General features: G+C 36.5%; 3 protein-coding genes across 3 annotated transcripts in view; 1 reads left to right on the top strand and 2 right to left on the bottom strand.

Annotated features, from left to right (window-relative positions):
- Positions 1–2,758: 2,758 nt before the first annotated feature.
- On the bottom strand, positions 2,759–7,290 carry LOC147386542 (uncharacterized). Its single transcript, XM_086424570.1, has 2 exons — positions 7,165–7,290; positions 2,759–3,085 (listed from the first exon to the last, which is right to left on the bottom strand). Exons 1-2 carry the CDS (start codon positions 7,288–7,290, stop codon positions 2,759–2,761), a joined length of 453 nt encoding a protein of 150 aa, XP_086280696.1.
- An 8,052-nt stretch (positions 7,291–15,342) lies between these two features.
- SAUR21 (ARM repeat superfamily protein) lies at positions 15,343–17,699 on the top strand. Its single transcript, XM_086424465.1, has one exon. It carries the CDS (start codon positions 15,553–15,555, stop codon positions 17,566–17,568), a length of 2,016 nt encoding a protein of 671 aa, XP_086280591.1. The 5' UTR covers positions 15,343–15,552; the 3' UTR covers positions 17,569–17,699.
- A 3,518-nt stretch (positions 17,700–21,217) lies between these two features.
- Positions 21,218–27,828, bottom strand: part of LOC147386544 (uncharacterized) — a 49,475-nt gene continuing 42,864 nt past the window's right edge. Inside the window, exons 9-12 of the mRNA XM_086424571.1 lie at positions 21,921–22,002; positions 21,737–21,829; positions 21,430–21,447; positions 21,218–21,289 (exon numbers count right to left, since the gene is read on the bottom strand). Coding sequence (XP_086280697.1) covers positions 21,218–21,289; positions 21,430–21,447; positions 21,737–21,829; positions 21,921–22,002 — 265 coding nt within the window. The remainder of the gene's footprint in view (positions 21,290–21,429; positions 21,448–21,736; positions 21,830–21,920; positions 22,003–27,828) is intronic.

Genomic DNA, 27,828 nt, shown 5'->3' on the forward strand with positions numbered 1-27,828 from the left:
CTTTTATCTGCTCCTCAATAAACTGCCTTCCATTATTGAAGACTATGGTGCACAGCAAACCGAATCTGTAAATAATGTTCTTCCAAAGGAACATTTGAACTTCTTATTGTCTAATTCTAGCCAAAGGAAGTGCTTCTGCCACCTTAGTGAAGTAATTTGTTGCCACCAACAAGAAAGTTAGGTTGCTTGGAGCTCTGGGCAATGAACCCACTAAATCGATCCCCCATTGGGCGAAGGGCCACGGGCTAATGAGGAAGTGAAACTGCATTGCTGGTTGCCAGATTATCTTCGCATGCCTCTGGCAGCTATCACAATGCTCGACGTACAGGACTGCATTTTTCTACAAGTAGGACCAGAAGTACCCTTGAGAGAGCACCTTATGTGCTAACGTTCTCCCTCCTAAATGGTTCCCACAGTCGCCCTTGTGAATCTCTTTCAATACTTCCTTCGCTTCCCCTAGAGCCAGGCAACGCAGGAGTAGCACCCTTATGGACTTTCTGTACAAGGTGCCATTTAGGATCGTGTATCTCTCTGCTCTATCCTGGACTTGCCTGGCTTCTTTCGGGCTACCGGGCAATTTCCCGTACTGTAACTAAACTAGGATCGAACTTATCCATCCTTGACTTTCTTCAACTACTACCAAGCTAGGTAACCCAAGCTCATCTATTGATGGGTACTCCTAATAACTCAAAGGTAATTCCCTCTTGTTTTGCTCGACTAACATGTAAGTGATGTAGGCAAGAGCGTCTGCATGCCTATTGTCTGTCTGAGGTATGTGTTCAACTTTAACGTTTACTCGATGCATAACAGTTCTGATTTTCTCAAGATAGGGCTATATTTGAGGATCTCAGGCCTCGAATGTCCCACTGATGTGGTTGACCACTAACTACGAGTCGATGTATATCATAGCCTTCGATACCCCTAGACCTGCTAAGGATTTGAGGCCAAGCAGCATTGCCTCATACTCTGCCTAGTTATTAGAGGCCTTGAATCCTAGGGTCACCACCTTCTCTTTCCTTTCCCTATCCGGGGTGATTAGCACTACTACGATTCCTGACCCCTCAAAATTGGATGATCAATCTACGTAAATCTTCTATCCCAATTTGCTTGGTGATTCCTGCTCATCCTCCGTTTGCTGTAATTCTTCTATTGACAAATCTACTTCCTTCTCTACTGGGAAGTCTTCTAAGAAGCCAGCTACTGCTTGGTCTTTCATTAAAACTCTAGGTTTATATTCGAAGCCAAACTCTGCTAACTGTACTGCCCAGTTGGCCATCCTCCCTGTACTTTTTACTTTCCTAAGCACAGACTTCAGGGGAAATTCTGTGATGACTTGCACCCGATGTGCTTGAAAGTATGTTCGCAAATGCATTACTGTGTAGACCAACACTAACCGTACTTTCTCAAGTCTCGTATAACGCATGTTTGCATTTATAAAAGTCTAACTTAGAAAGTAAACGAGTTGTTCACCTGCTATCCCCGTTTTGACCAGGACTGAGCTGAATGCGTGCTCGAAAGTGGCCAAATACAACCCTAGCTCTTCTTCCGCCTCTGGTTTGGAGAGTATCGGCGACTTGCCAAGATATCCTTTCAGCTCCGAGAATGCTCATTCACATTTTTCTGTCCACTCAAACTTGGAATTCTTCCGCAGCAACTGGTACAAAGGCCTACATTTATCTGAAGACCTGGCTATGAACTGATCAGGGCAACAACTCTTTCTACAAGCTTCTGGACTTGCTTCTGAGTTTTTGGGGAGGAAATCTCTAATAGAGCTCTAATCTGATCTGGGTTGGCTTCGATTCCTCTCTTTGTGACTAGATAACCCAAGAACTTTCCTAACGTTAACGTGAAAGTACATTTCTCTGGATTGAACTTCATTCTCACCTTTCTTATCCTAGAGAAGACTTCTTCTAAATCTCTAACATGGTTTTCTTCTTTTTCTACTTTTAACTAACAGGTCGTCTATGTACACTTCTGCTGTTTGGCTTAACAAATCTCTGAACAGCTGTGTTACTAACCTTTGATAAGTGGCTCCCGCATTCTTCAACCCGAAGTGCATCATCTTGTAGCAATAGAGTTCTTGCTCTATAATGAATGTCGTCTTCTCCTGATCTTCTGGGCTGAGCTGTATTTGGTTATAGCCTGAGTAACCATCCATGAAGGACAATTTCTCATGACCAGAAGTCACGTTTACAAGCTGGTCTATCCTCGACATCGAGAAGCTATCCTTAGGATAGGCTTTGTTCAAATTTGTAAAGTCTATGTAGACTTTGACTTTCCCATTCTTTTTGGGCACTGTCATAATATTTGATATCCACTCCGGGAACTACACCTTTCTTATAAACCCAGCCCTTATCAGCCTATTCACCTCCTCATTTATCGCCTCTCTAAACTGTGGTACTAGTCTCCTTGGCTTCTGTTTGACTGGACTAAAGTCTGGCTCGATGTTCAGATGGTGACAGATCACCTCTGAACTGATTCCTGGCATCTCTTCGATAGACCAGGCAAAAATGTCTCGATTCCTTCTTAAGCATTATGCTATCTCCTTCAACTCCCCTGGTTTCAGCTCGGCCCCTACTCCTATCTACTTTCCCTCTCCTACATCCACCATCTGTAGGCCTTTCAAACATGGGGATCCACCAAGTTTAGTCTCCCCCCATTTTAGTTGCTATTGTTAAACTTTGTCTTCGGTTGATTTCTCCCTGCTCAATAAGCACATTTGCGTTGCTACTTGGTCACCCCGGACATCCTACACCCCCTACGGTGTGGGGAATCGAAAAACTTGATAGTAGGTAGATGGGACGACTCTCATCTCATGCATCCACCACCTCCCCAGAATGGCATTGTATGGAGAGCTTGCTTCAACAACCACGAATCGGGTCATCAAGATCACTAGCCATGCTTTGACTGGTAACACTATCTCCCCCCAGGACTGACTAGGTTTTTCATCGAAACCGACCAATGGTGCTCTTGCTAAAGCAAGCTCGTTCCTACTAATGCCCATCTTCAAAAATGCCAACACGTATAGGATGTCCACCGAGTTGTCGCTATCTACCAGTACTCTCTTAAGCACAAAGGTGCCCACCTGCAAGGTTATTACTAGTGTATCATAATAGGGTCTGGCCACCCTTTCTAAATCTTTCTCAATAAACGCTACCATCTGTTCCCCAAAAGGTTCCAATTTGGTAGGTCTACTCCTTATCGTAAAAACGTGAGCCAGGTACTCAACTCTCATTCTCTTTAACCTTTAAGTATTTTCGATTTGTCCGGACCTACCATTCTCCTCCTTAAAGACAACATGTATCACGGCTGCCCTTTCATCCTGCCCTCCTACTGGTGGTTATCTTACCCTGAGACTCCTTTCCTGAGGCGAGTCCTTCCTCTGTCTTTTAGGCAAATCTCTTAGCCTGCCCTGCTCTGCTAACTTTCGTAGGAATCTTCTCAAAGCCTGGCATCTATTAGTGGTGTGAGCTCGCACCTTGTGATACTCACATATCTCTCATCCTGGTCAATTTGATCTCGAGGAAGTGGTGTGGGCTACTCAAAAAATGGTTCATGAGCAATAAGGGGCAATATCTCGCTAGGGGACATAGCGAAATATGTCCCAGAACTTCTCTTCTCTCCATTTTGTTCATGCGGCCACTTTCTGTCCTACTACTATAGTTGGGCCTACTTGCTAGGCTTTTTCATAGCATGTATGACTTTTTTCTTTCCCACTGAGCCTCGGGGATCATCTTCTAAGCGGATATACTTCTCCGCTCTTTCGAACAACTCACTTAAAGTCTCTAGCCTCTTCTTCACAAGAGATCAATACAATCCCGAGTTAGAGGGTAGGGAATTTCTGAACGCCACCACTGTCGTTCGTTTGTCACAACTCTCTAGTAACATTGCTTCCTCTCTGAACTTCCTGGTGAATTCCCTTAGGCTCTCCTCTGATCTCTGCCTCATGTTAAGTAGTGCATCAATATCTCCTCCACTCTTTTGGTTGCTAATGTACCGTGCGACGAAGGCAGTACAAAACTCTTCAAACGAACTAACAAATCCATATGGCAGTTTGTGAAATCAAGTCAGAGCGTTCCCCTGCAAACTCGGAGGGAACAATCTATACATTCTTTTCTCACAATGTGAGCATCTGTCGAAAGTGAAACAAATGCTTCACCGAGTCCTTTGTTTTAGAATAAGAGGTAAACCGTGGTGGCACAAACTTCTTAGAAATTTTTTTGACTAAAATTTCTGTTGAAAAGGGGGACTTCTGGATTTTTTGAACGGCTTGTGTTGCTACTGTGCTTACGTCAACACTCTTTACCATCTTTTTATCCTATCTAATAATCTCTTTAACCTCTTTTCGAGTCAACCCTACTATAGGTTCGGTTCGAGTGGTTGCTGTGGCAACCTCTATTCCATTTTTCCCTATGGGGATCACTAACGGTGTGCTTCCTTTTATACTAGAGGTATGGTCATCCTTATTTGTTCTGTGAGGATCCTGCGGCATATTGTCTCATTTTGTCTACTAGCGATCATCGAGACGTTGATTCAAGTTTCGATTTTTCTCTATCAAATCATCCATTCTCTTTTGCATCTCCTCTTGCTGCTTTTTTATAGCCTCCAACATTGTCAGGAGCTATGCATCTAAGGCCGGAGCCGTCGACGGGGACACATTGACTTCATTTGTTCTTGTGGATTTTACCATTGTTTCAACTGAAATCAATTTGCTATTGGTTTCCTACGGATGATGCCAATTTGTGCTAGTCAGAATCCGATGGACGGCTCTGAGGGCCTAAACCCACACCGTTCTAAAGTCATTCATCGCGCCTCCCTCCTCGCGGTGGCCTGGTACCTGTCACAGACACTCCGACGCTCAAGTTAGATCGATCAAAGGAACAATAATCATTACTCGTTAGCTCTCGATCTCTTCAGTCCCCTTCTCAATAGTACCTCATGTGCTATTTAACCCCTGTACCTTATCTTATGATTTCTCCCTCTATAGGCTACAATCATGGGATTTCTGCTGGTTTAGCAGGATTGTTTACCTAATCGGGATATTCTAGATCGATCGAACTTATCTATAGATATTCCTTCCAAATTTCTAGGATTGACGTGCAAGAAATAATATTGCGATTTTCTCGAAGCCTGCCTGACAGGACTGGCTTCGCTTAGTGTTGTGCTGCCCTACTACCCAAACTAGGAATGTATTTGCTTAGACTTGCCCTGCCTACTGAACAACACGTCACCAGCTGATCTGTGTCAGGTACTACTTGGCCGACTTAGACACGTGTACGGCTAAGATTAATGTGCAATTATTTCCCTTTACAAATTGGTTTGGGTTTTGGTGCGTTGGGCTTAGGTTTTTTTAGGTTATTTGGGATTGGGTAGGGTTTATTTTATGATGGAATTTTGAGGATAGGTGAGTTTTAGGGTTTAGGTAATATGGCATTATATTTAGGTTTAGTTGGATGAGGTGAGGAGTGATTTTTGAATAATTGAGGGTTTGTGGGCCTTAAGTGGGCTTAGGATAATTTCAGATTCGGGAGGGGAGTGGTAAAAGATGGGGAAGGTGTGGGTACACCAAGTCGCATTCTAAGTTTATTAATCCTTTTAAGGGTCTTAGAATCCTCAGATTGATCAAAATGCCACGTTTCGATGAATTATGTTTTTTAGGCCAGTTGACAAATTTTATTGAAAAAGTATATATTTTTGGATCTTTTCAAGTGGGGGCCTTTTCAAATTGGGATGTCTACAGCTTTTTCAAAGTTTATCAAACTGAGTAAAACAAGTTCATAAATAAAAAAACAAAACTAGTCTAAATCTAATGAATTACTTACTTGGTTAATCCAATTGAAAATCTTCATAGAAGACTCAAACCAAATCAAGAGAGAGGCAAGCAAGAATCGAGACCAATTGAAACAAATGATTGAACTGAAATTAGGGTTTAATTCTAAAAAAATAAAAATAAAACCCTAAGTTTAAGTCATTTAAACTAAAATTAAAAGATAAACTCGCCTGAAATCTATCCAAAACGTGGTTGAGATCAGAACTGAAATATCCTAATCTCAACCAACAAAGTCCTAAAAAACTTGCCTATTGTTGCAGAAGCTTAACTGAGTCAATCCTGTCTCGATATTAAAAACCTAGAAAATGAAATCTATGATTTAGGGATCAATTGCTACATCGTAAAATTAAATCAACATTATAGAACTAAGGTTTTGATTTAAATTGAACTAAAAAAATAAAACTAAAACTATACTATTGAACCTGATTAAAGTTTCGATATCAGATCGAAAACTTATAACTAAAGTCACTAAAGATCATATGGAGAGAGAGGGACCGAGAGTTCAATCTAAAGAAATAAAAAAAAAAAAAAAATCATTGAGTGAGACCGAGAGCTCAAACCATAGAGCAATTCAAGAGTGGGAAAAAAACACAAACAAACCTGATGAACAACGTTATGGATGCAACTTGAATAGATCAAGTTGAGAGAGCGTGAGTTTGTTTATTTAAGGAGAGAGGAATCCGAGAATCAAACCAGACTGGAGAGAAAGAGAGAGAGAGAGAAAAAAAAAGCAATTCGTTTTTCTCTCTTAGATGGGGAAGAAATGGTTTTTTTTTAGAGTGGCTATTGGCTCCCTAACTTTTACTTATTACTGTCGATGACCTCGTAGAAATGACGATTAAATGATAGCTAAAAATCGTCGCAATTAACAACAATTTTTAGTAGTCGTTTTAGCGCAATTGTGATGTCGTGAAAAATGCAATATGACGTAGTGGATGATTTATTTTTCGTAGGTAAATGTATAATCTTTAGTGACAGTTTTTAAAAGTTGCAACTAAAATATTTAAGGGCCGATTGATTGCGCTTCTAAATGCAGATTTACCGGCGTTTGCGGTGTGAAGCTGAGTTTTGAAGTTGAATCAAACACAACCGACGCTTCGAAAATTCATGTTTTGAAATTTTTAATGCATATTTGTGATTTTAACTGCAGTTTTGAGAAGCGGATGACAGCAGTTTCGCGTTTAAAAGTGCCGAAGTGAAATGACGAAAAAACCCTTCGTTATTTATCATATTTCCAACGAATGTCCTCGATAAAACCTATCGACTATTGTTCATCCTTACTAATCTCTCTCTCTCTCTCTCTCTCATCGATTTCGACAGCAGCGATGACCCACCTCATTGACGACGACGAGCGGTTTTTTGATCGAACCCATTGATGATGACGACGTTGCTTCATTGAATCGAAACCCATCGACGACGTTGTCTTCTTCTCTTCTATCGCCATTAACAGAATCACACATAGCAGCTTAAACAAACGTTCTTAAAATGGAGTCAACAACAGCAAAACCTTAATCGAAGAACCCAAACAGGGCGATTCTCCTTCTAAATCATCTCTATTAAAACCCTCGAAGATCGCAAGAACAGAGGATCATCTTAGCGACAAAGTGAAAGACGAAGAGCTTGAAAATCGTTAGATCATGAACCAAAACCAAAGAGTTCAAAGGTACTTAGTTGTAATAGAGTGTTGGCACTCGATTCTCTGGTTCGCAGCAGCAACGCAATTGCAGAACCATCGTTGGGGTTCTTGAGGTAAAAAATATAAAATTATTTAGTTTTTTTTTATTAATAATTCTGGAGTGACCATCTAATATGCAATGCTAGGTGACCATCTAATGTGAAATTTGTACTACTTATTTTGGTAATTTTGATTAATCCAAGTACTCCGATTTGTTTATTTGTATTAAGAGTTTATTTTGTATTAGCGGTGTAAGCAAACTTTATCAAAATAGTTTAGCAAAAAAAACCTCAGGTTGGGGAAATTGTTATGGAGCATGGTTTCAAAATATGTTGGAGCATTTTGTTATCATCCGAGAACAAGAAGGGACTGTTCAGAGATGGAGGAAAAAAGATCATGTTTTGTCCAAGATGGTTATGGAGGTTTGGAGTTGAGTAAGGTAGTTTATGGAGGCTTGTTATCTAGTCTCAATATGGAGGAAGGATTCAATTGGGAGAGTAATAGGATGATTCCTTCTATGAGTGTGGAGTATTCAAAATGTTCTGTCAAAATTCATAAATATGATTTTTATGAGAGTTGGAAAAGGAGACGGTGTGTTTTTGGGAGGACCTATGGTGTTGGAAAGTGCCTTGGCGAACTCAATTTAGTAAACTTTTATATAAATAAATTTTTATGATTTTTGATAATAAGAATTTACCGATCTAGGAATTTGTGGAGTGGGCTGAGGGAATGCAATCTTGGAACTTTAGTTTTAGAAGGAACATCAACAATTAGGAGGTAAACTTGGTTGTTGTCCAACGGTGTCTATTTCATTAGGCATTATTTCTTTCCTTTATACTTGATTTGGGTTCTTTTGGAAATCTATAGAAGGAGGGATTTGATGTTAGAGGGGTGATATTGAAGAATCCCCTAATTCAAAAGATTTCAAAGAAATTGCAGAAAGTTCCTCAGGTCCGCTAGATTTCTAGTTCAATGTCTAGTTTATGCTTTGTTGATTTTTTTTAGATTCGGTTTTTTTATTTTTACTATTTGATTGAGTTATGTCTTGTTTGAGCTTTGCTTGAGTTTAATTTGGTGAGATTTTGTGGGGGATTTCATGGTTGCTAGAAAATTGAGATGGTTATTGTTACATACAATTGAGTAGCTTTTAGAGCTTGTGTGGAATTTGAGGTTTTTATGAGTTTTGTTTGAAGATTTTAAAGTATTTTATGTATACAATTAGATTGGATCATAGTCTGTAAATTAATGAGATTTGAAGTTTTATGAATTTTGTTTGAAGATTTTTAAGTATTTTATATAAGCAATTGGATTGTCATTCGTAAATTCAAGAGATTTGAAGTTTTTGTGTGTGTGTGTGTGTGTGTGTGTGTGTTTTTAAAGATTTTAAATTGTTTTATTTTCGCTATTGGATTGGATTGTCCATGTAATTCTATGAATAGGCACATGTTTTGTGTTTGTTAGAGCTGATAGAAATGGAAAAAAAAAAGATGCATGTGAGAATGGATTTTGCATGTTTCCGATGCCCTTCGATGAAGCCACTAGATTGATAAATTATGATTTATTTTTATTAAGTTATATATTGGTTTCTTTGATGTAGTGTGCAACGAAAGTGTGGAGCCTAAGAAATTACGCTTGATTTATCAATTTATCGATTCTATGTACTTAGTATCTATGTTATGGTTATCGATTCTTTTTTAGATTTAATGTTCTGATAAATTAAAATGTTATTGTGGTAAAACTTTATAGCTTTACTATATCCATTTTGATCCTAAACCACTTTTTTCATTATATATTTATAAGAGTATTCTGATAATTTTTTATGCAATCTAGGTGCATTATCAACATTGCATATTATACAGGAATTTTGTTTATTAGAAAATTTTCATATGTTCATTTTTAAGAGGAGATGCTGTCGAAATTTCTATAGAAACTTTTTAAAATTAAAAAAAATATTTTTATAATTTTATTATATTTATATATATTTAGTATTATGCAGGTATTTTGTTAATCAAGAAAATTTCGTATGTCCATTTTTAAAAGGAGATGCTGTCGAAATTTCTATAGAATTATAAATTTTTCTATAATTTTTTTTTGAATTATAAACATTTTAAAATTAAAATAATTATTTTTAAAATTTTTTATATAATTTTATATATTTATATATATTTAGTGTAATTATATATTTATAGGGGTATTCTAGTAATTTTTTATGCATTCTGGGTACACTATCAACCTTAAGGGCATTCAGGTCCTTTTACCCTACTACAGTAAATTTTAGAAGTTGTATCAAACAGTAATTACTAGGGGTGCAACTTAATTCGGTTCAAACCGAGAACCGAACCAAACCGTGAGATTTGGATTGGTTTGGTTCGGTTTAGATTGAATTTGGTTCGGTTTCGGATTTAAAAAATAAAAAACCGATGAATTCGGTTCGGTTCTCGGTTCAGGTAATATAAAAAACCGAACCAAACCGAAAACCGAATTAATTAATTTAAAATAATATATATTATTATATATATATATTGTTTTTTCATTTTTTTTAGATAAAACCTCGTCTCTCTCATCTCTCTCTCTCTGCACTTATCTCTCGTCTCTGCGCTTTCTTTCGTCTCTGCGATCCGCCGCCAGCGACTGCTGTCTCTCTCTTTCTCTCGTTTCTCTTATCTTTCTCTCGTCTCCGCGATCCATCGCCAACGGCTACTCTGTCTCTCTCTCGTCTCTCTCATCTCTCTCTCTCGTCTCTGCGCTCTCTCTCTCTCCTCTCTGCGATCCGCCACCAGTGCCAACCGCTCGTCTCTCTCTCTCTCTGCGACCTGCTGCCAACTCCTGCCATCGCTCTTTCTCTCTCTCTGCGGCTGCATCTTGATCGGTAACCACCGGCTGCGACAGGTTCCTCCCCCCTTTCTCTCTCTCTCTCTCTCTCTCCGCGGCTACGATTTACGACCAAACCGTAAATCTCATGGAACCGAACCGAACCAAACCTAATTAAGATCGGTTTGGATTGGTTCGGTTTTAGAACACTTCGGTTCGGTTCTGGTTCTTATATAGTGGAACCGATCTCGGTCGGTTCGGTTCTGATTTTGCTCTAACCCGAACCAAGTTGCACCCCTAGTAATTACCAAATTCTAGTCAACAGCACAACAGTTTTAAAAAGCTCTATTAAACAAGCTTTTCAGTGTTTCAGATTCTGACAACAGAAGCTGACAGCAGATTTTGGCAGTTAAATTAATCGGGCCCTTAGCCATGGCATTCATAACTGCGTCGTAGCCACAATAAAAATGTTGCCACTAAACTTTTAGTGACAACTTCTGAATAGTTAGTGATGAAAAATATTGTGGCTAAATATCAAATTTCTTGTAGTGCATCCATCTTCTTTAGGTAATTTTTTGGAGGAAAACTTCATTTTTAATCACCTGCATGCAATTGACCTATGGATTGGTGAACAAATCAATGGTGATCTCTAATGAGAATGATCAATATTGTCCCCTACCTATCAACAATTACATCATGACATCAAGGGGATTGATATTATGAAATCAGTCATATGTTCCTTATTCAAAGGAACATGCAATTGTGGGAAGGGTGTTTAGAGTAGTAGTTTGTATATGCTATTAAGTTGTATGTAGAAGTATTGAATCCCCTTTGTTCATTAGGATTAAGATCAAGTGGCTAGGATAGTTAATTAGTTATGTAATTAGCTTGTAAGTTACCTTCTCAACTTAATAAGATTGTCATAAAAAATCAATAAATTTAAATCTAGATTATTTAATTTATAAATCTTTTCAGCCATATTTCAATGCACCTAAAAACTAGAAAGGAATGTCCCGTACATCTTGAAAAAAAGAAGGGATGTACCCTACACTATGTGAAAATTGAAAATTTAGACGGTTTAGTCCACAAATTTTAGAAACCAAATTTCGACGGCCCATGATCATTGAAATTTTTGATGACTTAGAGCCATCAAATTTCTCCCATCCTCCATTAATTGACGATTTCAATCCATCGAAGAAAAAAAATTTGACAATGAAAATGTTAACACCTTCATCCGTTGAATTTAATGAAATTCGATGGCCTTGGGCTGTTAAATGTAGGCTTTTTTCATGTTGTGATAATTGGCACACCCATAATCGGAGTACATGGTAACCTTATTGTGGTTAGACTACTCTTATGCAAGCAAATATTTTTGATATCAAGTCATATCATGGGTATGATCAATTACTTTTAACTATTTGTTTTCTACTTTTTTTTTCTTTTGAGTTGTGATTATATGATTCGCCAGGTGGCATACTCAAATGATTCCATGACATGATAAGTTCGGCTACCGTAGATCTGAATGCCTCGGGATACACGATTACACTTTCCCATAAAAAAGTGTATACCGAGGGAACCATGTATCCCGAAACATACAAATCTACAATTCCCGAACTTGTCCAAGTCATGGAATCGTTTGAGTATGCCACCTAGCAAGTCATATTAACAAGAGTCTTTCATTTTTAGGATCATTAACTTTTTTTCTTTATTAATTCTTCGTTTTACGATAATCCTGATTTTATCCCCAATCAAAACACATTGAGCTGCAATATCATTTTACTTGAGAAAGGACCATCTCAGGTTTCTTTGTATTCAGTTTATATACAATTGTCATTTGCAACTTGTTGATCTTTTAAGATGGAAGAAATTCCTCTCAAAAAGAGGCTCCAAAAGTAAATTATTCTCCTAGAAAAAACTTATCCTTATTTCGTTACTAGAATAGAGAAATATTTCTTTTCAATTGTAAAGCTTACTATATTACAGTTGTACTAAATATGTAATCGCAAAGTCTACACAATAGAACAATTTGATTATGTTAATAATCCCTCGAGCAGAAAGTCTCTCTCTCTCTCTCTCTCTCTTGAGAAATCTCAAATTTCTTTCATAGTTAGGCTCTTGTGCCCTTCAATTACAAGTCTAGATGATTGAAGGGGACATCATTGACCTAGGCATCATGAAAATATTTAGGCTGCTTGGCCCTACTTGTCAAACCAGGATCAACCAAGTATTTGTTCAAAAGTTGGTCGGGTTCAATGCATCTTGAGGTCAAACTGAATCCAATCCTGTACTAAATTGAACTGAACAGCACCAAAAATCGGGTTCTATGGGCTAATTGATTGAAATGGGTAAAAGCTATTGATCCAACCCATCAACTCTAGCAATATATAGGTCCGTCTCTACCGGATGCTGTGACATTTATATCACAAGTCAAGATCGCATATGGTGTGCCGATAGGTTAGGTGAGTGGCACAATTTGATTACGAAGTAAATACATTAGACTGCATGAACAACTTGATTAGGAATTCAAGGTATTTTAAACACAAACTAAAACGTGTCACATAGACACTTAACTTATCTTAATTATATGAACGGCACACCGTATTGGATCTTGAGTATTATTATATCATAGTTACACAATTGTCCATATCTTTCTAAAATACCATAAAATTCTCAGAATAAGGGATCAAATGATTAATACACATTACTTGATGATTTTTCAATTAATTGCTAATCCTTTAAAATTTTATTGTCTTCAACATTCAAATCTCAAGAATAAAATAAGTTTCTGGGAAAACTGGAAATGACAGGTTTCGAGAAGAAATCCCAAATCATCCTTTGTAAAATCCCTAACAAATTTTCTGAAGTTTCGAAGAAACTGTCGTGAATTTTAGCAAATTAATTAAACTAAATCCCTGCCGAAGAGTAGAGTTGCAGAATCTGAACTAGTTTACTATGATTTACATGGTCCTGATTCGGGCCCCTCACCAAAGGATCAGCCAAACCAATAAATTTGGATAAACGTGATGGGTACCCAATTTTAGTTTCTCAAGCAAAGCTTATCTTCAACGTGGATGGATTGAGATTACATCCTTAGGTAGCTTGTAGTGATCCTTTGTTTTTAATTTTTGGTAAGCTGGTGTGACCCATTTCAATTATGAAGTTGTTGAAGCAACAAACAAACAAACCCAATCCCAATTCATTATTGTCATTTCCCTTGCTTAAAGTCTATTTAAAAAAAACTGGAAAATGCTGGAATGACACAAAATATATTTACTGCAATTCTCCAAGTCTGACGTGGGATGTGTATATAACGATAGATGTACTTCCTCGGGATATGAGTTAAAAATCATCTATGGTTATATGTGCATCTCCACGTCAGAATTGTGAGAATCACAGTAAATCCTGTGTCATCCCAGCACGACTCAAACTGCTTTTCTTACTAAATCGATTTGGTACAACTACTTTTCTTACTAAGTCCGCTACACGGATCCAAGCTGTCCAAAAGATAATGATCATTACTACTTCTTTATATTATATAAATATAAATACATATTGTATAGATGAAATATATAATTAATTAACATTGGACATGTTTCAGTTTTACCTCAAAATTCATACTAAGTAAATGGTTGAGAATTATCCCACACAAGATAATCATGCAAGGCCGATAAAAATGGAACCTTTGGACCAGAATCCACATTTGTTTTTTCACACATATGAATGATTGTCTGTTTAATATACGATCTACAAACTCCCAAAGATAAGATGTTGGCTCTTATTCAACAAATATTTTCAGTTATTGTTGAACATTAAAAACACTAATGATAAATCGACATGGCAAAACATATGCGTTTGACGTGGCAAAGGCACAAAACCATTGAACTTTTCCGCATGTATCCCAAAAAAGAAAAAATATCTATGATTTTATGCCTACATACCACATATGTTTTGACGCATCAATTTATCATGGTTCCATAAAAGTTTGACTCACTTTTTACTCAATGATTTATAATAAGAATAAAAATTAAACGGACTCAAAATAAAAAATAAAAACTCAAATATATTCAATTGATGTAGGAGGTGCACATAATCATGACATTTTCCTTATGTATCTCGAGAAAAATCCATGATTGTGTGCATTCCACGTCAGTTGAGTGTTGCTTGAATTTTTATTTTTATTTTGTCAGTTACCCAGTTTAGCACAGCTCTTATATGTATATATATATTTATATATAATGCAAGAAATATTCATCACATCTAGATAATCTATATTATTAACCCAAGACTTAATCCTAATGGATGGATGATGATACATCATACTTTTAATTGACTGGGTCCAATCATGCCTGTAGTTGACCCGATTGTATGATTCTCATTTCTGACTTGTTATAACATCCCTTGCGGCGGTGGTCAAAAACATGGTGCAACATATATAGATATAGATATATTTGTTTATGATAATTGATAATGTGGGCGGCAATGTATTTGGTCAAACCTTAATTTAATATGAAGGAATGGATTTGTACCAGTTCTGGGTCGAGTGTGTTGTATATGAATCGGATTTGATTCGAGTCCCATTTGTACTCAACTCGACTTTTCCGTAAAACTTTTAATGGGTCCATCAACACTGTAACAAAATTAACATGAACCGAGTCAACCTATTGAACTAGCACGCAGTGTGACTCGGTGAATCCATCAACATTTAGCCCGGCCACTAAAATTGAAAGAGTATTTATAATAAATTACTACTGGGTCTATAATATCATTACAGGATAATAAATGAAATGAAACGGAGCATCTTGACCCTCCCTCGAGTCTCAACTACTGCATTAAAAATTTAAATATAATAAAATCAACGGTTCAGATTGATGTGCAACTGATACGCTGAATTGGTGAATGTAATCAACGGTTAAGTGCTGAGACGGCCTCAGCATTCTAATTTTAAACTAAAATTTGTGATTGAGTCTCAGTCTCCACATTTCAAATCGAACTTTTTAACGTTCTCTTATACTCAGTTAAAGAAAATAAATACAAAGCCGCCAACATACGAAGCTTAAGCTAACTCTCACTTTTTTCAGTTTTTCTTTTAAAAACAAAAAAAAAAAAATTAAAATATTTCTTCTCGCTTTACTGGTTCTTCTTTCTTCTACTCGAAATCTCGAATCAATTCGCCTTTTATTCTTCTTCTTCTTCTTCTTCTTCTTCTTCTTCTTCTGTGATTTTGTATTGTTCGTTAATGGCAATTTCTCCGGAAGCTTTCCCGCCAAGAAAACGTAGGCCATCAGCTGGATCTTTCATCTCTCCAAATTTCACAGATTTGAAACTTGTTCAATCTCTTCTACTTCTCTCTCAAGAGATCTCAGCCTTAATACCTCCAACTTTTCTCCTAAAACGTTGTTCATCTTCGATCATTCGTAAATCGAAGCTTCTCGCTTTCTTATTCGAAGAAATTTTACGAAATTCTTTCTCTTTTCTTCCTCGATCTGCTGTTCTATGCTTCGACGAGATTCATATCGTATTACAGAGAATCAAAACCTTGTTGGAAGATTGTTCAAATGGAAGCAAGATGTGGCTTTTAATGCAAAACGAATTCGTTTCGAATAATTTTCACGAACTTACGGTAGATTTGTCAACGCTTCTGGATATCTTCCCATTAAAAGAGTTTGATCTGAGTGAAGATGTGAAGGAGTTGGTAGTTTTAATCAGAAAGCAATGTTGGGAGAAGAAGTTTTTTATCGATCCAACGGAGAAGAATCTTCGATTCGAGGTGTTGAATCTTCTCGATCAAATAAAGAAAGAAGTCGTTCCAGATCACTCGAAACTCAAAGAGATCTTTGAGAAATTAGAACTAAATGATTCGAAAAGTTGCAGAGAAGAGATCGAGAGCCTCCAAGATGAAGTTCAGAGTCAAATAAGTGAGAAATCTTCGGCTGAGATGATCGCGTTGATTGGCCTCGTTCGTTACACCAAATGCGTTCTCTTCGGCGCTTCAACGCCTAGATCTGACACAAAATCCCGTTTACAGGCGATAGATACTGTTTTTCCAGTTGATTTCCGGTGTCCGATCTCACTCGATTTGATGAGAGATCCAGTCGTTGTTGCGACAGGACATACGTACGATCGATCGTCCATCAGTCTTTGGATCGAATCAGGGCATAACACGTGTCCCAAAACAGGCCAACTCTTGAATGACACGAACCTAATTCCGAACCTAGCAATGAAGAACTTGATCTCTCTATGGTGTCGCGACCAGAAGATTCCATACGAAATGGCGGAGAAGAGCGTCAAATTTAACGGTGTTACAACAAACAAAGCGGCAATTGAGGCAATAAAGATGACGGCATTATTCCTGGTCAACAAATTATCCATTTCGACGTTAAGTGAAACGGCGAACCGTCTGGTCTACGAGCTTCGGTTACTTGCAAAAACAGATTCGGACAATCGAGCATGCATTGCGGATGCGGGAGCGATACCTTGGCTTGTACGGTATCTAAACTCAGACAATCCTAACCTACAAGTTCACGCCGTTACAACGATCCTCAACCTTTCAATCCTCGAATCAAATAAAACAAAAATAATGGAAACTAACGGCGCGTTAGACGGAATCATCGAGGTACTCATATCAGGTGCCACGTGGGAGGCAAAAGAGAATGCGGCGGCAACGATTTTCAGCTTATCAGCCGTACACGAGTACAGAAAAAAGCTTGGGAGGAAAACACGTGTCATTAAATCATTGCTTGAACTTGCTAAAGTAGGACCGACAAGTGCAAAGAAGGATGCTTTGGTGGCAATTTTGAATTTAGCGGGAGAGAAGGAATCGATTGGGAGGTTAATTGAGGGAGGAGTTGTGGAAATGGCTGTAATGGTGGCTGAGGAATTTCCTGAAGAATCCGTGGCGATTCTTGCGGCGGTGGCGAAAAGAGGTGGAGTAATGGCTGTGGCCGAGTCTCTTAGAGCGGTTCGAAAATTGGGAGTAATTTTGCGAGATGGTCCAGAACGAGCAAGGGAGAATGCGGCAGCTGGATTAGTGTCAGTTTGTCGAAGAGTTGGGGTCGAAGTGGTGGCAGAAGTGGCTGGGATTTCTGGGATAGAAAGGGCAATTTGGGAAATGATGGGTACGGGAACAAACAGAGGGAGAAGAAAGGCTGCGTCATTGTTGCGGATTCTTCGACGATGGGCAGTTAAGATGGAAGATCATACTATTGGATTCCCTACAAATGTGGGTGTATCAAGGGCAGTCTTGCATAGGTGATGCAATTTTCTTTCGTTTCGTCTGATTTTCAATTGTAATTTGTAAATATATATATATAATTCTAAAGGATATTGATGAAAAAGAATTCTTTGATTTGGTTGAAATTTAGAAACACATTTGTTAATGTTGATGTAATTCTAGAAGAAATACTACAAGTAGTAGTAAGCAGCTGGTTGTTCTAATTTATTCCATCTCCTTGTTTAAGTTTAATCATTAATCATTAATCATTAATCATTAGAATATGAAGTATGAATCAAATGTGCTACCGAGAGATGAGAGGATATTCCTAGGGATTCCCACTAAATATAACCATAAGAAGAAATGTACGAAATTTTTTTATTTTTTATTTTTCCCTTCCTTCCATGAAGGAATTTTGATTTTAGCACACCGGATAACGAGGCATACTTTTGATTTAAATGATAAATTTGCACTTTTGACCATATCATATATTTCGTGGATGGATAAACTTAACAACGCAAAGGTGAATGGGCGGGGCCCCTCGAATTATGTATGGGTCTTACATGATTTTCGTTTGCTTAATTTGTTGGCTAGTATTATATCGTCACTTTTCCTTGATTAAAGTGTGCAAGACAAACAATAGACTAGTTGTACCTTGTCGATTAGAATATGGGAAACATGTTAATAATTAATAGAATAAATGCAAGTGAGAATGTTTGAGATGGATTAATAGAAAAATTAAAATTAGCATGTCTTAAGGAAATTTAAGAATCACTATTGTCGGGGTAGTATAGTTCTTGACCCTTCTCGAGATGATACGAACATTTTGCCAAAAAAAATAAAGAAACCAAAATAATAGTTGGGCACACCCCCCAAAACAACTGATGACCTATAAGTTGCGGTGCATGCTCGACAAGTTGGACAAAACAGACGTCCCACTGACAAAGGTTAATGCGAGTGATTTCATATGTTCGAAAAAAATCGACAATTGATGATTGTAAGGTAGCAACGTATGCTTGAAAACTATAACAAAGGAGAGATGCCAGCACATGTTGAGACATGAACTAGAGCGTTTGATAAGGTCAATCTCCCAAGACGACCTCAAATGATTGAGATTCCACAAGTAGAGGTGATTCAACTCATAGAATTAAGGATCATCTACCACTACATGAAAATATACAAAATTCGACGGCCCAAAACCGTCCAATTATGTAACTATTCGTCGGCATCGACCGTCGAAATTGGTCTTGTCGAAAAAAAATTCGACGGTTAAGAACCATAGAATTTTTATAAAATTCGACGGCCCAAAATCGTCGAATTTTATAAATTAGACGGCCTAAAATCGTCGAATTTGGTAAACTAGACGGCCTAAAACCATCGAATTTGGATTTTTTAAACAGAATTTCGACGGCTTTAGACCGTCGAATATTATATTTTCGACTGTAACTTAAAGATTAATGAAAACTCGTTTTTATGCATTTGTCTTCAACCCATACCTGCGAAAAAAATCACACATTCATATCCATATCGACATTCACATCCCATCCACACCAATTTGCATTCAAGCATTCAATTCATAGTATCAAAGAATAATAAGATTTAAAAAAAAAATTACTTATATAAGCAAAATTTTAATCTCACATATTGTAAGAATTCCTGAGATCATGTTCACATACATCAATGTAATGAAGTCTAAAACCTAAAACAAGGTTTTACCATCCACTCTTGATGGCATGGACCTAAAACAACCAAGTTCAATCATGTACAACGAGTGTTTTCTCCGTTGAATTCAGATTTCACATTAACTTGAAAGACCTCTCGCCATCGAAATGAAAGAATGGAACCCCTTGTACCACAAATGAAAGAATTTTAGATCTTCACCTTAAACTTTTGGAGATCGAAAAACACCCAAAGTTCATTGGTTCTAGTTGGCCAACTCAAAGTTTTATGTTGTTTGACTCCATGAAGATGATCCCATAGAACTGAAAAGGCTACTCCAGTTTGGGAGACGGACACGCTTACTATGCCTTGGTACCATCCAGCCACTGCTGTCTGTTTCTAGCCCCAAAGGCATGTCCCGCCTCACCACGGGCTGAAGGACTTTAGACTTCTTCTTTGCCTTAGCAGCAACCTTGGAGACTTCTTCTGCATTCAAGCGTGCCAGAGCTCTTCACTGTTCTATACATCTACATGAACACCACACACACAAAACTGTAAATGACTCTTCACATAAATCAAAATAGTATTTCTCTATAACTTTTAACCTAAACTTTCCTAAATAAACAACAGAAACAAACAATTAACAAGAAAGAAACCCAAGAATACTGTTCTGTGTAAACAACTGTTTTACCCATATAAATACAAAACAACCACATAAATAATAAAACCAAAACACCAAACACCATTGTTTGCAAACCATTACAATGAAAATGATCACTTAAGCAAGGAAACAAAAGCATGTGCAAGATCTCGTGGTATATTGTTCTTGTTAACCAGAACCTATTGGGCTTTTAAGTGCTGGCAAGTGAGACTGTTTAATATGGTGTTGTCTAAAACAATTGTTATTATATACAATAACTTCAGTATTGGGTACTTAAAAAATAATAGTTATTAAATACGATTATGATACTAAGCAATTGTTAAGAATCAACTATGAGGTGAGTGAAAATTAAGCAATTGTTAAGAATCAACTATGAGGAAGTCATAGCCCAAGCATTTCATGGACTCAATGCCTCTACTCATTAACAATCACATAGAGGCTAAAATGTAAAGATTGTTAAATTCCTTATTAATTGATTAATGTTGTTTTATTGATAAAATTTTCTATGTTTTTTGTGGTTGTAGTTGATGCATGTGAGGAACAATCTAGGGGAGAAACTAACACATGAAGAGGTGGAACAGATGATTAGAGAGGCAAACTTGGATGGTGATGGTCAAGTTAACTATGAGGAATTTGTTTAGATGATGATGGCAGTTTATTAGCAATATCGATAAAAATGGATGGAATTGAAAGACATTAATTTGCTTTCATCTCTCCAGGATTCATAGATTGTAACTATTGTTATAGATGATAGAATCAAATTACCCAAATGTTCCTCTGTTCTGGTATCTTCAGGGGGGAAAAAACATTAACTTTATCAATTATATTGTGTGTTCATGAGCTTCTACCAAAGGCTATTGCCACAAAATACACCTCAACCCCCCTCCCAACAATCCTTTATCTTGAAATGACAGGTGATGCCAACATTGAAACAAGGCCAATATAGGAAAAAGAAAGCGCCAACATAAATTGAAAAAGCAAAGCAAGTGGAACCAAATTGAAGCAACAAAACGGTCCACAGGCCAGGCTCTATTTCATCCCTAACTCAAAGGCCTATCCGATACCCTTAACCAATTAGGGCGTAGCCAAAACTTGACTATTTTGTGTCTACTTACCCTTACGGGCACAAGTGAGAGAGCAAAAACTCTTGTAAAAGAGAGCACCAAAAGACAGACATCATACATTGGACAAAATTTCACCTTGATTCATTTTCTTTAATGAAAGTTTCTCTCGTTACCAATAAAAAAGTCAAAAAATAAAAGTTTCATTCAGAAAAACAAATGAAATCAAGACAGTTTTGAGTTTTAAATTTTAACATAAAGGTAAAGGTATGAATGCATATTATGTCAACATAAAAAACTTAAATTGGCATTAAGTACCTTTAGCTTTGCTGCTAAACATTCCGGCAACAGCTGCAAAACTCTCCTCACTTGTATCTAGAACCTAAAACATGAACTGGGCATCGTCAAACAAAAAAAAACAGGCATTAAAGTAAGTGAAACTAACCGTAAAACTATATCAGTTTCTTCAAGAGGGTGGTCCTTAACCCATGTGGCCAATCCCTCACTGCCGGTTCAATTCACAGTTCTTGTGTTCCTGACCTGAAAATATGTACAACGTGCATCATTAATCAAACAATTACACTTCTGTCCCCAAACACAAATAAAGAGCAGCATCTCATCGTTGAATAAATGGATGAAAGATAAAAAACATTGATCCGATCAACATGTATCCAAGAGGTTCATCTATGAAACATAAACAAACATTGATCATCAATGGAGTGATCTGCACCGAAGGCTATAGAACAAGGTCTAATGCAGCCAGATCTGATCGACATGAATCCAAATGAAAAGAACAACACAAAAATAGAACACAAGAAACGAAGCATACCTGGACACCAGAAACAAGTGAACCAGCAAGAACCCCAACAAGAGTTTCCACCCCAAACCTGTCTGCTGCGAACCTCTTCCACCATCTTGAGAGCTGCATTTCCCACACTCTTCATCGTCATGGTTGAAAACCAATATGGAAGCATGGTTTCCACGATTAGTCACAATTGACTAGTGGAATATACCATAAGCATGAAACCAATGCGCTCCACTGGCATGACAGGCCAGTCTTCCAATCGGGGAATGTGTGTCACGCCAAATACATGCCTGCAATACAAGATTAAAAACAAATAGGTATCACCTTAAGATTAAAAACAAAAAGACACCAACAAATTATTATGAAATCCAAAAGAAATTTATGATAAAATCTTATCTATTAACATTCCCAAAATATGAATCAGAACCAATAAATTTATCCCAAATCAGGAATAGCATTCACCATGAAGTTCATATTGTAAATACTCTCGCAATCCTTGATCTCAAATGGAGGGTTAGGAATCTCCAAATCATATTGTAAATACTCTCGCAACACCCAGATATTGAGAAACTGCCCACACAATAAAAAATTATCAATTTAGATGTGTCGAGTAACTGGTCAGTATAATATTGTGGGATAGAAAATGAAAGAAAAAAAGTATCAAAAAAAGAACAAAAAATAGTGCGGCATTGAAAGGCAGGTTATCCATTCAAAATCAAACCTGATTATTACCAAAAAATGAAGAGTGCTGGTGCGACATGTGACTTTAGTCGTACAACCACAACAACTACTATTGATCCCAATATGCCTTAAGGCTTGAGGCATAATCCTCCATAGCATGCACTTTTGAAATAGATAACTAGTAAATTTACAAACAAATAAATAGTACAAATTTTATTAAAAGAGAAAAATCTCAAAAAAAATCTCAAAAAATAAAATGACAAATCACAACTTCACATTCCAAAGTTTAATATGCACCAAATTTATAACTCATCAATTAAATAAAATTTTACCCATCTTCCATACTTCCAAGTTTTTAGCCATCAAACAAAAAAGAAACACTTTTAAGTGTTACAACCAATTTAACTAAAAAACATAACATCACCCTGATACTAGATGAAAAAGTTAAGGTATAGGTACAAGATAGAGAGAAAATAGATGAGTTCCCATTCACTAATACTGATTATAGTAGTCTTTGCTATAACTTCACTGCCATATCCCTTTCATCCCACTTATGACATTTAATTCTTATACAGCCATTTTGCTACCATTTTCTCATTTGGCTGCAATAGCAGCAACACATCACAGTCACCTCATCCATAGAACACCCCTTCATATCGTTATTCAACTAACGATTTCCACTTCGACACATGTAGCAGCACATGTGCTACTTTCTTGCTCACAACCAGCCCACACTATCCTCTCTCTTTAACAAGTAGCAACAGCAGCCATGTGCCATTGCCAATATCTCAGAATTTAATGGATATCTAAATCTATTATTCACTCTATTGGCTTGAAAGGAAGATAACATTTTTTAAAGGAAAATGTCACCCAAATAGTCTAGATGAAGCTAATCGTTACAAAATTTTGGAAAAAAAATGAAATGTTTATATCAAATCAAAGATAGTAAAGGCAAAAGAATAAGAGAAACCCAAAGATAGACGGATTTGAAAGCAAAACTTTTTCCACCAAAATACTCTACTATTGCTTCGAAGTGCTGCATCAATAAAACAAGAATGTTACTGAATATACCAAAAAATGTCATTAAAACCAGGATTGAAGTATCTAGCATTGAATTGTCAATGGTAGTTAGATACATGAAAAGGTTAAGACCAACCAGCACTTGTAAAAGCTCAAGCAAGTCTACAACTTGCCCTCGAAATAGAGAGGTGATGAATTCTGTACAAAGAGTCGATGGTGAGAGAGATTCTCATCAAGGAAAATAAAAGGTTGGCCTACCAGAGAAAAGAAAGACCAAGGGGATAAGTTAACTGACATCATAGGAGAACTCAAGCATGACAACAAGGAAGCAGTTGCCCGGTGTTTAAAGAAAATGGCATAATAGAATAACTTTGTAATTTGATAGGTAATAACTACCCCATGTACAACTAAAGAGCAGTAGCTATGGCCCAACATCTTCAGGGCATGTAATTCCACTCCAAAGACTATGAAATGACTATACGTATTGGTAGCTGTGAAAATATTGTGACTGAAAAGATGATTTGGAAATTAAACCCAGCAGCAGACTAATATTTTTACAATGCTACAAGTATTAAGGCTTGATGCTTGGTTTCTTTTATTGGAAAGAAAGACAGAGACCCTAATTGATGTCATACAATGTCACATTGGAACTTGTCCCTTAGTGCTAGGGAGAGCTTGCACAACCATAGTACCATATACACTATCAGTGTTAAAAATATCAACAAGGGATCCTAAAAAACATAAAAGATTCTTGCCATTAAAATTTGGGGTCACCACCTAAGAAATTTGAAAGCTACCATGTCTTTTAGCAAGACCTAGTACTCTGGCAATAATCATTTTGGTATACTTGTATAATAAAAGAGCAGCTTGTTGTCAATGAGAAAAGGCTCCACTTAGCAGCAATCCCTACTAGTGCAACAATTTTCGTACTAAACCATATTAGGATAGACACAATTAGTAAGATGAAAATTGAAGAATATGCCAACATGATAAATCACAATATGTGACAACAATATACAAGAATGTAAGGAAAATGAAATTTAATAACAGAGATCTTAAACAATCACTAAGATGCAAGACATCAAAGGAAAAGAGTAGGAAACATCAAAGGAATTGAGTAGGAAAAGTAGAGAAAAATACACACATTTTCGGGTGTTTGGTTGTGCTCTATAATATCAGCTGTTCGACGAACATTATGAGCACATAATTGTTGTTCTAAGAAGGCTTTAAACAAAACAGGAATCAAAACTAAAAATTAAAATTAAATAAAATTTCTCTCTCACACTAGCAGATAAAATTTCTCTCCAGTTTTGATTCAGATTTTTTGGATGATGTATTGAAGATGAAATCTGCAGGAATCAAAGGATTTGTTGTTCTAAGAAGGCTTTAGGGTTTTTTAGAGAGATGGACTTACAGATCAAATCTAGAGTGTTTTGATCGGTGGCACTGATAAGATCTGGAGTGTTTTGACTTGAGCTCTAGTTTCTTCTTCAATTTGAGTTCCAAGAGATTAAAAATTCATCGACGAAGTGGCAAGAGCTCGTTCGGTGCTCTCGATCGATCCGAAATGGGAGATTGAGGGACGTGCATGAGAGTGAGAGATCGCTCGATGCTCTCGATCGTTCGGTGTTCTCGAATTTCTGGTTTGATCGAACCAAATCAAGAGGGAAAGTCTGTAAGACGTTAAGGTTTGATCGAATTTCTCGGTGTTCTTCAAATATTCAGTGAGTTTCGAATGTCTCGAATAGTTTTCCTCTGGTTAGGCTGAGAAGGAAAGTCTAAGTCGTTAAGGTTTTTTTGGTTAGAAAAGAAATTCGGTGGTTCATTGGGCTAAGGCTGTCGAAATTTTTTATCAGGCTTAAATATGAGTTTTGGGCCAGCAAAAATAAACATTGTTCATGGGCTACCGAATTTAACGGTATAACAGTAACAAATTTAAGCCTTTTTGAGGTAGTGTACCATTATATAAAATTAAAATCACTCCTAGAAGTAGAAGTAAAGGTGTGTAAATTTTTTTCCCAAATCCCTTCACGCTATAAATATTTCATAATCATTATGGATGGATAACATCTCATTCCCATCTAAATTGTTAATGTCTCACCAATAAGTGTGTGCCCCTTCATGCTATAAATATTTCATAGACGTGTGTAAATTAAAATCACTCCTAGAAGTAAAGGTGTGTAAATTTTTTTCTCAAATCCTTTCACGCTATATAAATATTTCATAATCATTGTGGATGGATAACGTCCACTCCCATCTAAATTGTTAATGTCACACTAATAAGTGTATATCCCTTCACGCTATAAATATTTCATAGACATGTGTAAATTAAAATCACTCTTAGAAGTAAAGGTGTGTAAATTTTTTTCCCAAATCCTTTCACGCTATAAATATTTCATAATCATTGTAGATGGATAATGTCCACTCCCATCTAAATTGTTAATGTCACACCAATAAGTGCATATCCCTTCACGTTATAAATATTTCATAAAGGTGTGTAAATTAAAATCACTCCTAGAAGTAAAGGTGTGTAAATTTTTTTTCCCAAATCCTTTGACACTATAAATATTTCATAATCATTGTGGATGGATAACGTCCACTCCCATCTAAATTGTTAATGTCATACCAATAAGTGTGTATCCCAAGACATACATGTGATATTGTTTAGATGAAATCCTATCTAATTATGAATGAATATTAATGTGAAAGGATTATTCATTTTTAAATAATTATTATATTTGGATAAGAATGAAATTAACAATTGTATTATAATTAAGATTAGATTTCTTGTCTATGTTTTGGATTTCTATCTATTTAAGGGGCTAAAAGTCATAGTTAAAGGGGGAGGAAAATGGTGATCTAGAGAGAATGAGAGATGTAGAATGGGACGCCGAAATACTATTATGCAATCATATAATAATAGAATATAGATTATAGTATAATGGCGCTTGGAACCCGTGGATGTAGGCAGTTTTGCCGATCCACGTAAAAATATCCCATGTTCTCTCTTTTATGTGTCATTTGTATGACATGTGTGTGGGATCTTGAGGTAAATGCAAAAAAAATGCATCTAAAATTTGGTGTCATTTGTGGGAACGAGTGAAAAATTGTCACGAAAATCACAATGGTGAAATGAATTGTGGAACCAAGAGCAACCACGATTAATAGTCGAAATCTCAATCGAGAAGTTGGTACTGCCTCTGATATCAATCCCATGTAGTTTTAGAGTTCTTATTTTTTTGTAGAAGGTGCAGATTATGATTAGTCAATACATTTATTGATCATCAAGTTGTAGACACCCCATTTTTGCATCCGCCTGATTAATCAACTCGTCAACCCGATCGCAATGATTCCCAATGATGGATGTGTATTCCATTGCTTTATTTTGTTATCCGATATGTTTCAGAAATCCGGATGAGGTATCTCGAATTGACAAAACCTTAGAAACCACGATACGTTAGGAAAATACGACCCCAGAAATATAGAAATCATCATCTTGCAGACCAAAAAGAAGTTTCACGATAAAAATCACTAAAAATTGACCAAATTACCAAAATACCCCTAACCTCAAAACAACCCTAGAGCCTACGTTACGCTTAGAAAAACTCTCTCGAACACATAAAATAACAAATCGGAACCAAATAAATCATTTCGCCAATTTTAACAGAATTTGACAAAATTACGAAAATGCCCCTCATAAAGTTCATGATCATTTCACACAAAAAATTTCATAAATGACACAAACTAATATTTTCATTGAATTTCTTACGAAAAATCGATTCTAAAACATCCTAGAACATTAAAAACCAACTTAAAACGTGAAAAGTCCTCTCCGGCGGCAAAACGGTAATTTCACAATTTTCATAATTAAAAAATTCGAAATCAATAAATAAAACATTAAATAATTAAAGTGAAATATTAATGAAATTAATTTAAAATTTTGAACCGAAGAAATCGATCAATCGGATTTTCAAGTAAAATTGTTGAGGGTTCGTGAGATATTTCTTTAAGGACCCCTCCATTTGGGGGTCCAAAGAATTAAAGATATTTTAGAGGGGGTTCTCCAAAAATTAAAAGTCAATCAAGCAAGACTAAGGTCAAAGTATTAAAGTCAATCAAGTGAGACTAAAGTCAATTAAGCAAGACTGAAGTCAAAATATTAAAAGTCAATCAATTAAGACTAAAGTCAAAACATTAAAAGTCAATCAAATAAGACCAAAAGTCATAATAGAGTTCTAATTAAATAATAATTCAATCTAATAGAGTTCTAACTTAAAAACAGTTCTACCTAAAATAATTCTAATTAAAACACAATTCTACCTAAAATAAGTCTAACTAAAACACAACTCTAATTAAAAGAACTCTAATTAAATACTAACTCTATCAAAATCAACCCCTAAAAACATTTATAAATA

Source organism: Akebia trifoliata, chromosome 14, assembly GCF_017979445.1.
Source record: "Akebia trifoliata isolate Shusen 1 chromosome 14, ASM1797944v1, whole genome shotgun sequence".
Lineage (NCBI taxonomy): Eukaryota > Viridiplantae > Streptophyta > Magnoliopsida > Ranunculales > Lardizabalaceae > Akebia > Akebia trifoliata.

Excerpts from the sequence above, each read along its gene's own strand:
- LOC147386542 (XM_086424570.1), bottom strand. The coding sequence starts at position 7,290 with ATGTGTGATTCTGTTAATGGCGATAGAAGAGAAGAAGACAACGTCGTC. Across the intron at positions 3,086-7,164 it reads CGCTCGTCGTCGTCAATGAG|GTGGGCACCTTTGTGCTTAA; the intron begins GTGGGTCATCGC and ends ATAACCTTGCAG.
- SAUR21 (XM_086424465.1), top strand. The coding sequence starts at position 15,553 with ATGGCAATTTCTCCGGAAGCTTTCCCGCCAAGAAAACGTAGGCCATCA.